The sequence below is a fragment of the Tasmannia lanceolata genome, unplaced genomic scaffold (assembly GCF_043159265.1).
Source record: "Tasmannia lanceolata isolate RefF3 unplaced genomic scaffold, GAP_Taslan_0.1 ptg000003l, whole genome shotgun sequence".
Lineage (NCBI taxonomy): Eukaryota > Viridiplantae > Streptophyta > Magnoliopsida > Canellales > Winteraceae > Tasmannia > Tasmannia lanceolata.
The window spans coordinates 12102467-12114671 of record NW_027518680.1 but is presented as its reverse complement, the minus strand read 5'-3'; the positions used below and the strand labels follow the sequence as shown (position 1 = coordinate 12114671).

General features: G+C 39.6%; 1 protein-coding gene across 2 annotated transcripts in view; it reads left to right on the top strand.

Annotated features, from left to right (window-relative positions):
* Window positions 1–11855, top strand: part of LOC143851389 (Metallo-hydrolase/oxidoreductase superfamily protein) — a 44997-nt gene extending 33142 nt beyond the window's left edge. For both annotated transcript variants that reach the window (XM_077360808.1, XM_077360801.1), the window contains 5 exons: window positions 9138–9214; window positions 9326–9389; window positions 9486–9536; window positions 9624–9672; window positions 11493–11855. In XM_077360808.1, the coding sequence (XP_077216923.1) occupies window positions 9138–9214; window positions 9326–9389; window positions 9486–9536; window positions 9624–9672; window positions 11493–11611 (360 nt within the window). In that variant the 3' untranslated portion in view covers window positions 11612–11855. The remainder of the gene's footprint in view (window positions 1–9137; window positions 9215–9325; window positions 9390–9485; window positions 9537–9623; window positions 9673–11492) is intronic.
* Window positions 11856–12205: the final 350 nt, after the last annotated feature.

Below are 12205 nucleotides of genomic sequence, written 5' to 3'. Positions count from 1 at the left end.
TTGAGAAGGGCTGTACCAGGGAGAATGGGGGGGTGCAAATTTATCACTTTCCTTTACAAAACCCCCATCGAATTAGGGTTTAGGGAGATCCCATTTTCTGAAAAGAGGGGGACCTCATTTTCTGCAGCCGCAAGAGAGAATAGAGAGGGAGAGGGGAGCGGCCATCTTCCGTCCATCTTCCGGCCTCCATTGCCACCTCCACCTTCGCCCCATCCTCCTCCACGACCCATAGCCACCATCATCCAACCTCATCTTCTCAAACCCATCTTCTCCGACCACCAGCCACCACCGGCCACCATAATCCCATTCCACAACCACTAACTACATCCCACCACCACCTCTGCAACTCCGACAACCACCACCACCATCGCCTCTATTCACCATCCTTCTCACCTGTGGACCCCGATCCGAGGAGCGGCAAGGGAACGGGTCCCTAACACCATCCTCTGGATCATCCACGTGAATGGAGAGCTCTGCCAAGGAACTCTCAAAACGGATGCCACCCTCATAGCATAGCACGAGTGGCGATATAAAAAGAAAGAGATATGTCTTGATCCGGAGCCAAGGCTCGAAACCGAGACATACCTAAAATAAACTCAGAGTCGCCATCCATGGATATGCCATGGAACCCTAAAATCAAATCCTATGTGCAATGGATAACCAGAAATATATATGGGTTCGTGCCTAGTTACGAATGGAGAATGTCTGAAGAGCACCCACAATTCGTCCGAGTGCAAGCACTTGGTCTCTTATGCCATTTTCATTAACTCCAAAGAAGTTTGGGTAAAAATCATGTGAAATGGGAACAATCATCGGGAGTCGTCTACCTAAACATGCATTTCCTGAGGAAAAAGATAATAAGCACACATAAAATAAAACGAAAGATGTGTCATCTAAGCATAGCTAGGTTATGAGTGACATGCCTTATGGGTGTCTAAGTTCTGATGTGCAAACACATGCAAGCTATAGCTAAAGGTATAGGATCAGTACAAGAAAATAAGAAAACACATCAAAAAAATACAATAACTACACAACAAATCCTAAGACTCTAAATGATTAGCCCGAGTCTTCGGATGGTCTGGTATTCATCCAAAGAAGCCTACGTATCCCCGCCTCCACGAGAATCAAGGCAACGTAGTTCTTCGCGCCTATTCTAAGCTAGGATGCCTAAGACACCTAGACCTCTATCCTAGACTCGATCTAAAAGACCGGACCAATTATTAAAGTTTATTGTACGATTATTTAAATTCCAGTGAATTGTGGATTTTAGGACACCCTATATGCCCTAACTAAATGCAGATTAGCACTAGGCTAATGCAGGTGGTTCCTACAACCTATGTGTAACTAGGCTGTGTTTCCTAAGGAAAACAAAGGGTGGACTAGCGTATCCTATTCTAGTCATCACTCGGTGATGTGGATCGCCGACTGACCGGACGGAGGCGCTCCTATAACTCTAGGACAGACCCCTAACTCTAAAACAAGCACACAACAAATAAACAAACAAACAACCTATCAAAAGAAACTCCTAACTCTGAAACTCTCTATCTAGGAGAAACTCTTGAACTCTAGAGGAAGATCTTTTGAAAACAAGGTTTTAAAGGTTGATTATTCAAAAGATTTAAAAAAATGCTATTTACAAAAGTTTGGCTGGACTGCACTACGTACCTCGGAAGAGGATCAAGCCAACGTAGTTCGAATCGAACTCTCCTAATTACTACTTCTAAAACATTTAACCCTTTTGATTTTTTAAGATTTTTAAATGTTTTTGATGTTTTAAATTTCTAATATTTTTGAGTTTTCAAATATTCTAATGTTTTTTTAGATTTTAAAGCTTTTCCAATATTTTTGGATTTCGAATTTCTGATGTTTTTTGGATTTTTAAAATGTTTTAAGTGTTTTTTGGATTTTTAAGCATTTTTACCCTTTTGGTCAAAAACCTAAGGGAATACACAAAGCAAAACCCTATGGCCAAACCCTAGGGCAAATAGGGGAAACCCCTAAACAAGGTAAACTAATGATCAAGGATAAAGACAACGATATAAAATCCTAAAAGGTAAAGCTCTAATGAGACTGTGCTAGTCCATAACAAACAAGAGCGACGACAATACTAAGGAGAAACTCCTAACAGATAATACCAAGGGAGGAGCACAACTGAAACAGAGGCTCTCTAACAATTCCATCCAAAGGACGAGTGAGTCAAAGACTCTCTAACAATGCCAACCAAAGGACGAGTGAGCCAAAGGCTCTCTAATACTACAACTTAAAGGAGGAATGAGTCAAAGACTCTCTAATACTACCACTAAAAAGGATAAATGAGTCAAAGACTCTCTAACACTCTATAAAGCGGGGACAAATTGGAATACAACTTAAGAAGGGTTCTATCAACGAGGCAAGACCCGCTTCCTACGGCTAAGTTTTCTAATATGACCAAGGCTTGCCTCCGAGGGAGGAGCACCTTAAGAGACAAAGCACGCCTTCCTAAAATGGCAGGCTCCAGCTAGCGCTATCATTGCCCTCTATACCCGAGAGAAATTTTTCCAAAATCGATGGAGTCCTGAAACTCGAAAATGATCCCGAGGAACGCAAAGAATAATCCCGAAAAGAAAGAAAACCCCTCAAACCCTATGAAGACCCTACGATATGAAAAATGATAAGAAGGGCAAGGGGTTGGCTCAAGAAATATTCCGTCATCGCCTGAACCCTACGGAAAGCTACTGAAAGCCATCTCATACTTCAATGAAGATTTTAACAACAAGAGGAAGACTCAAAAACTTAATGCGAATATCAAACACCAAGACAGCCTCGAATTCTAATGAAAATCCTAAAAGCATCTGACGAAAGTCTGTAAGAGAGCAATACGCCATTCTAGGATAACTTGCAATAATGCCCCACAAGACATATATGATTTCATGAAAATAGAGGAGGGGGACAATCCACAGGGTGCTAAGATTTCAGCTTGATAAAACCAAAGATATTTCAGAAGCAAGACATAAAATCAGGCAATTTATGCCCTTGCACCCACAACATGGGGCAAAGAAAACATTTAATCACTATTATCCATTCAACATGCATTACTTTCCAATAACAAAATAAAAATGAAAATAAGAGAACAAGAATTTAATTCAACAGAGAAAAAGCCAACATGTACCGAGGAGTATCAAGTTTAAGAAACCTGCAAATGCTTCAGAATCCAAGAGAACAAGCAAATAATACCCACGACATGGGGTAGGGAAATGAGATCAAATAGTTCATACAACTAAACCCTCGACATGGGGTCTCCTGTGAAATCAGATATTACTCATACTTATGACATGGAGTAGAGTAACCATCTGATTCCCTACATCAAATAAGCATCAATAACTCCACAAGCCACTCATCATAGAATCTTATATTTTCATCTCACATTCAAAGATCAAATTGGCATCCAAACCCACGAATCAATGCCATAATGCTAGAAAACCCTGTAACAGAATTATGAATAACTCTGAAATTCAATTAAACAATTCCATTTTGCAGACAACAAAAAATGAGCAAAGTTTCAAATCCAAATGAACAGCATATGTATAAAACTATTTCCCATGTTCTTAATAACCAATTCGAGGAAGAAAGGGCCCATGTAAAACAATCGTGGATACTTTCATGAAGTGAAATTGAATGACCATAGTGAAATTCAACGAAGCATAAAAAAAGAAAAGAGAAGAACAACATCATCAGGCATTACATATGCAAAGCAAACAGAAAAAAAAAAAAAAAAAGAACAGCAGAAGACCCAAACCCTTTTGGTATAAAATATCCAACACAAGGAAAACAAGCACGCAATCGTAGGGAGTGAATTGAAATGGGCTGAGTTACCGGATTGGAGAACCGAGGGTTGCAACCAGCTTGAGATCACCGGAATGAATAATAACCGAATCTGAGGAATATTGATTACGGCACAATCGCCGGAGTAGCGAAAATCACGGAATTAGAGCTCCAAGAGACCGATCAATGGTCTCATCCCTTTTCTTCCTTCCACAGAAATTCTGAAAACCCTCTCCCACTCTCTAATTTCTAATTAAGAGATCTCCCTAGCTCTCTCCCTTCTCTCCGATGCTCTCTGGAATTTCTCACGAAAATGAGAAAATCCTTTTCTTCTTCTTGCCTTCTAACTCTCTCAAATCTGAGATCTGATTCGTTTCTCAGATCTCTTTCATTCCCCTACCAGATCTCTCCTCTCTCTCTTTTCTTACCTTGCTCTCTTATCCAAAAGAGATTGAATCGGAACTAAAAGATATTAGATCTAAGGTTTATGAAAGACCAATGCTAGCTATGAAGAGGTAAAGCTAAATTTTCAAAGCAAAACTAACAGATCTGAGATCTTTGGCAAGTAAAAGCTTATACCTAAGGTTTTATAAAAGAAAAAAAATCAGATCTGCACAAGATAAATTGGGATTTTGGGTTTAAAATGAGGAAAAAGCAACTTGGATGGAGAATATAAGAAGGAAAAAGACAAAATCTCTCGGCCGGAGCTCCGACGAGCTTAGCCGGAGAAGAAGATCTGGAAACCCCTTTTTCCGATCTCCCATTCTCTCTCTCTCCCTCTCTCTCTCTCTATCTGCGAGAATTTTTGAAGAGAAAAATGAAAAATCCCCTCTCAACTTCGGATCGGAGGTAGGGAGACAATCGGGGAAGACGATCGGAGAGGGGAAACGGACGAGGGTTCTCTCTAGATCTAGATCTGGTCTCTCTCTCTTAATCTCTGTTTCTGTTTGATGAAAAAATGAGATCTTCCTTTTTGTTCTTCGTGATTTTTTTTATATATTAAGAATAAGGGTGCTGATATACGCACTACCCATTTGATGGGCGCACAAATTTTGTTGAGCGCGCGAACTTGGCTTGGCTCCGAATAGGCTGATTCAACCCCCTTTTTCCTTTATACAAACATGATATAATCGCCTCCTTCTCTTGCGGACAACCCCCTTTTCAGATGTTTCACCCCCCTTCCGGTCCGCATTGCGCTCACTCTCTTGGCTCGTTCACTGAGCAAACGCTCTCGGATCTCGACGACATTTTACGGAGACCTTAAGCTACCCTAGGGTTCAATTTGGGACCCCAGCTCACTGATTTGACGAGGCTTTGCACAAGCAACGCGAACTCAGGTCCGGTCAAAATGGGGTGTCTACATCACCCCTTTTGCAGATTTTGTTTCTAAAACCCATAACCCACATCTGCAACCTCCGATCAAATCCACCCCAAACCCTTCTTCAAAACTCATCGGGATTCTCCATCGCCGACCAACCCCTCTTCTCCGACCAACCCCTCTCCTCCGATCACTCCTCCTCCAGCTGACCCCTCTATTGCCGCCACCATCAAACCCATTTTCCTTTTTATTTACAAACCCTCGACCACTCCCGTCTTCTCCGACCACCAGCCACCACCGACTACCACAAACCCACTTCGAAAACCCTCTTCCACCCTCATCTTCTCCAACCACCACCTCCAAAACCGAAACCCATTTCCACCCCAAACCCACTTCGAAAACCCAAGTCCAAAACTCAAAACCCATCTCCATTTCCAATCTCTGCAACCCACCCTCATTTGCATCTCCATCTCCACCATCCTACATCTCAGCCACCCTTAAACCCCTTTTCCTTTTCATCTAAAAAAAAAGAGAAACAGAGAGAAAATCCAGAGAGAGAGAGAGAGAGAGGGGAAGGCCGATCATCTTCCCCAACCTCCTCGTCGCCTCCACCCGGAATCCGGCCGGCCATCTCCACTTCCATGAGCATCTCTCAACAGATTTTCATTTTTTTAAATCCCCAAACCCATTGCACATGTGTCCTACCTCCTCTAACCCTCCATTGATTCCAACCCATCTTTTCCCTCTTGAAACCCATCTCACACCTTCATATTCTCCAACATATCTTGGAAACCCATTTCAAAACCTCTACCATCATCATCTCTCTTTCCCAATATTTCCCCCATTTGCAGCTATCCCCATGGTTATAAACCTTCTTTTTCGTTAAATCCAACCACCATCTTTATTCCCTATCATCATTAAACCCAATTACCTTGGATCTAACCACCCCACTGTAGCTGAAACTCTTGTCATTTGTTCATTTATTTCTTGCGGCAACGGCGAGGGGATTTCGCAGAATGGATCTTGATTCTATCTCGGACAGCGATTCAGGTAACATCTATCCCCATTTTTAGCTTGCATTTAGAGCATAGATCAAGGTGAATTGATAAATGGGTTTTTGGGTGCTATAAAATGGATGGGATCTGTTGTGGCTGTTGGGATGAGGTTGAAAGTTCGGATAAAGGTTTTAGATCATTTAATTTGACCTTTATCCTATTTTATAGCAGCTGATTTTGACCATGGGGAATTACGGATGTCGGGGCATGACTAGTTTGTTTTATAAGCCCAAAAGGAACTTCATTGAAATTTGGAGTTAATTTCAATGTTTGATATCTTCAATGGCTTTCAAGAGTTCTCTGTCGGGTTGAGGCGATGACGGGATGTTTCTTGAGCCATCCCTTCCCCCTTCATGTCTCTTTGCTTATCCCACCATTTCTCATAGGCTTAGGGATTTTCCCTTCTTGGAGGCCGTCCTTTTTTACAGGACTCAAGGGTTCCTTCCTCTCCGAGATGATCATTTTCTATAGGGTTAGGGATTAATTTCTTTCCTTCTTCGGGTTCATCTTTTCACACGTTCCTTGGGATTCTCCTTGCATTTCGGGATCCCCATCGATTTTGGGAACACTCGTCGGGTATAGGCGATGACGGACGACAACCTCTTGAGCCAAAACCCCCTTTCAATCAAAAGGGATAAAAAAATACATAAAGATCAAATAACAAAAATCCAAAAAACATCAAAAAACACTCAAAGCGTTTTTCGAAAAGCTGTTTCGAACTACGTTGGCTTGATCCCTTTCCACAGGGTACGTAGGCAGCTTGGGATTTTCGTCCCAAGTTCAGTCAAACTTTTCAATAAAATCAGTTAAACCCTTCAAAAAAATCATTTCAGCATCTAAAAATATCTTTCAAGCTTTTCCCCAAAATACAAAAACCAAAATGGGCAAGTATGGTGATTGCCAGGTCACTCGGAGCCTTCTTTTCATTTCATTTCCGATTTTGATCGTGGTTTGCCGGTTTTATCGGTTTTCCGACGTTTTATCGGGTTTTGGGATGGGCGACGACGTAGCGTGGCCCCTTTACAGGGCCTACTTCCAGCCTGTGGACCCCAATCCGGAGGACGGTGGGCGAATTGGGGGCGCTTAATACCTTCCCCATTCGTCATCAGGCACAGACTTTTGTATCTCTGGTTATCCGGTGCAACGGAGTATTTCATGGGATCCAGGGCCTACTTCCTTGGATGGCGACTCTTCTTTGTTATAGGTACATCTTGGTTCCGGGCTGGTCCTTGAATCGAGAGGTATCTCATTTATATCGCCACCCATGCTGTGAGTGGCATCATTTCGAGGGTTCCTTGGTAGAGCTCTCCTTCACATTGTGGAGATCTTAGAGGATCGGCGTGGGATTCGTATCCCTCGCCCACCGTCCTCCGGATCGGGGTCCACAACATGACATGCTAGCTAAGTATCAACCAAAATGGACACTCTCCATTATAACAATTAAGACATTAATTACAATTTACAAATGATTTTTTAATATATTACAAACATTTGAAGAAGTCGGTAGACAATCATAGTTGATCATGTGTATTTGTGAAATTCATCAGACATTATTGTGCGGACTAATCCGAGTCAACTAAAGCGTTTCTCTAGTTGAATTGCCCAGTTTCTAAACCATGCTATAACCAATGAGTCTATCCATGACCATAATTTTGTTTTATACATGACATGCTAGCTATCAAGTATCAACCAAATTGGACACTCTCCATTATAACAATTAAGAAATTAATTACAATTTACAAATGATTTTTTTAATATATTACAAACATTTGAAGAAGTCAATAGACAATCATAGTTGATCATGTGTATTTGTGAAATTCATCAGACATTATTGTGCTCTAATTGTGTTTAGACGCAAAGTATTTACATGCAATTGGCCTTTGGGATTCATTGCATTCTTTGCATAAAACTAGTTACAGCACGGCACAATTGTATCTTCAAGGTCTTATGGACAAAATGGTTCCCTTTAGGAGAGTTGTATATCAATTAAACTTCACAATGCAAGGGAAAAGGGTTTCTCAACCTTTTTGCTGTGTCTATTTCTCAAACTTTTTCCTCTGGATTTTCCCAAAGGGAGCATTGCCAATGTATTGAGTAGTGATTCTATCATCCAAATTTGTGAGATCAAATTGGTTCTCTCAGATCTGAATGCTATTGGATTAGTCATATACTTGCTTTTAGTGCATAATCAGGAAACATACAAATGTCTTCTAAAGATAGGAATAGCTATCACAACTTCATAAATCGAGCTTTCCTGAGTGCTGTTTGTCTCCCACTCGATGCCAGCTATACGACTATGTGGTCATTGTTGAGCGATGGCGATAGTTCGGTGTGTTTTGAAGCTCTTATACGCCTCTTTCAGATTCCTTGGCTACTTTGGACCGCGCACCGGGGGGGGGGGGGGGGGGGGGTGGTTGCGGCTGCTTATAAAAAAAATTTATTCTCAAGAAAAAACTCATACTATTAAGGCATGTTTTATTACATGACTAACTGACTAGGTAGTACCTCTACATTACAACAAACATGAGAACTAAATCAAGGAGTGCTACATTTACTCGAGATATTTTTCTGGTAGCCCTATATGAATTCCAAAAGCCTAAAACTTTACATCAGACGTGGGGCCTTAACATACTTCTTGGAGTATGCTTACTATGCCATTTGTATCGTTGGAATTTTCACTTAATATGAAGAAATCATGCTTGGAAGTAGTCACCCTGAGGGGGTTGAACCATTTAGACTACAAAAGGTAATGCATTTCCCTTGCAGATTAAAAAAAAGTAAATCACATGACATGAAAGTGAGCAACTCATGTCTTCACCCAGTGGAATTTACAGCAAGATGTATGATTTAAGAACTTCCCGACATGTTTTCCTACTAAATAAAAAGAACGGAGTTTAAAATGATGCATCTTATTATCTTTTATATGTTTATAAATTCTAAAATGCATGCATGATCCGCTTTAGGTTACCCCTTTACCTGTATGGCATGGGCAAGGTTATCGCTCTCTTGGTTTTCGGTTTGGTAACGTCTGTTACATAAGGTAATGCTGTTAAACACCTTAGGCATCCAATGCTTGGTTACATTTTTTTTGTGAACATTGTCTTTTGGTTCCATCAAGATTTTGTTCCTGATGTTTTATTTACACATGCAGTGATGCTAGTGAGATACCAGAAGAAACTTATCCGCTCCTCAAGGACTGTGAAATCCTGATTCTGGTGCTGGATATTTCTTATTCGAGTTTCCTATTCCCAAGAGGGATTTTTAGATTCATGAAAACATAAATTTATTAAGGTGTCTAATAATTTCTTCAGGATGCACTAAGGCCAGACCGTTCTTCTTCTACGCATTTTGGACTACCAAGGGTAAATCTCATCTTTGGTGTTTATGAAATGTCAGTTTCATTGTTGGATCTTTTTCAAACTCTGATTCTTGTTTACTCATCTTACCAGGCTTTAGACGAAGTTCGAAAAATTCAACCAAGGAGAACACTTTTTACTGGTTCGATTTTATTCTAAGCATTCTTTTCTAGATTAGCAACTTCTTTTTCTCTAATTTAGTTTTTTTATTTATATGGAAGTTCTTTTTGTTGTGGCTGTAACTTTTCATTACTGCATGTTTTTTAGCTTAAATTTTTGACTGATTTCTTCTTATTTCTTTTCTTGTTAGAAATCGCATATGGACAGCGATCTGGAGAAATGATATTTCTCACATATCTTATCTCGTGCTTCTAAAGTTTAAATTGATTCAAGGCCGATAAATTATAATACAATTCACAAAAGCAAGAGTTTGATGTTGGCTCTTGCTTGCAAATATATTAATCATACTTGGCCTATGGGGAGAATAGACACAACATAATCCGACGTTCTGCAACTTTTCCATTAACTAGCATAATGATGCTGAATACTTCTTGTCATAAAATGTGTTCTTTTTACTCATAGTTTGACGTCTGTCAGAAACACCCAGTGTGAAATGGGGGAGGATGGTCATATCCATCATCACTCCTAATCTCCATGTCATTGCCAGTTGGTATCCTGGTTTCATTATTTCTTTACTTTAGTTTTTCACCAAAAAAAATAAAATAATAGAAATAGCTTTTCTTCAAATTATGGAAATAAATTGAAGTGCAGTTTAGAAATGATTCAACAGTATCAGCATTTTGAAATCAACGTACCCCACAAGTTTGCTTATTTACAACTGCTCCTGTTAGGTCTGTGCATGTCTAGATACTAGTTTTATACCTCCCCCGTGTTGTCATGGACTCTCCCGAGTCGACTCCCTTGTTTCCCTCGGCTGCGTTCCGTGTTTTGCCACCGCGCTCTGCATTTTGCCCCACAGAGTCAATAAAAACTCCTCTGACTCTCCCGAGTTATGACCGTGTCAACCGTGTTCCCGTGTCCGCGCCGAGTCAACAAGGAATTTTTTGGCCGCATTTTGACCCTAATCCACGTTTTTAAACATTTTTAAACACTGGTTTAGATAGAAGACATCTCCAAAACAATGTCTACAAACCCATTTTTGGTCTAGAACTCACCCAAGTACGGTCCGGATTGGCTTAGCGACTTAGTGTTGCATGGTATTTCAACAAGTCTAAATTTGACCTTGTTAGACTCCTGGAATGACTGTTGCATGGTTAATGCCACTCATTATTCTTCTTATTTTTACTTATATCCCCTTTGATTTTGACATTTTGGCTTTCTCTTAAACAAGAGAACAGCACACGCTATGCTCGAACATGATTCATGCACAAAATATATGTTTTTATGACTGCCATTTATGGGGTAAAAGTAAAGATGTGAGAAATTTATGAGTTAAAAGGAAAATTTACATTTATTAGGTTTAAAATAGCATAGGGGAGTTGGGATAGCAACCCAACCTTTTCCATTGTATTTGGTATATATAAGGTATTTAATAGCTAGTGAGAAATTTACATTTATGAGATATTTAATAGCTATTAAGCAATTTACATTTGTAATGACATTTTTTCTTGTGGGATTGAACATGGCAATCCAAATTTTCCCATCACATATAGTTTAGATATTCTATTTGCTATTCTATAACTCAAAAAAGAAAAAAGGAAAAAAGAAAGAGAAGAAAAGTGAAGGACAAAAAAAGGAAAAGAAAAAGAAGAAAAGACCTAAAGGCCTCTTAATTCAACTGAGCTATGATGATGCCATGTTCAACTTTTACAATCAATTTGACCTTTCTTGTGCAACACATATGGCACTTGTTTCTTTTGTAAGTTATGCTGAAATTATTCCAGATTTGCTTAAACAAGTAAAAGATCATAATTTTGGAAAAAAATTGTTCTGTATCTGAAGGGATGATGCATCTTATGGACCATGATAAAGTGAACGAAGATCTCGCAAAGTTGATGGAGACAGAAGGTTTGGATGTTCAACTGAGCTATGATGGCCTTCGTGTTCCTGTAAGTCTCTAGGCTTCATAGTTCTAGGCTCTTACTAAGCTATTCTTTTCTAAATAATCATGATCACTTGGTATATCTAAATTTCAGAAAGGTCAAATTGACCTTTGATCCTTTGGAAAATGTTTTTTTCATCTTTGGTTCCGTCTCTGTAATCTTCCCAACAGGAAAAATGAAATCTAAGTTTTGTTCTTCCAAGTGACATGCATACAGCATGCATGGTATAATGTTCTCAAATGAAATTGTATTAATTGTTCTTTATAGTGACTCAGAAGGTTGATATTTCTGAATTTCTATGGAGCTTTACAAATAATATACAAAATTTTCTTTTAATTCAAAAAAATCCCATTTAATTTGATAAATGTGAGAATTTCAGAATTCTTCTGAACTTTCTTAAAGTTCGTATCGTGGCACACGAAAGATTGTGGATTGTTTCAATGGGAGAATTTTCTAACTATTGAAGGGAATTAGGGGTGTAACTTGGGCCGGGCTCAACCTGAACCTTACAGTTTTAACCCAATTTCGGCTCGGGTTGGGTTGGCATTTCATCAAGTTATTATTATTATTATTATTTTATTTTATTTTTATTTTCAACCCAAGGCCAACCCA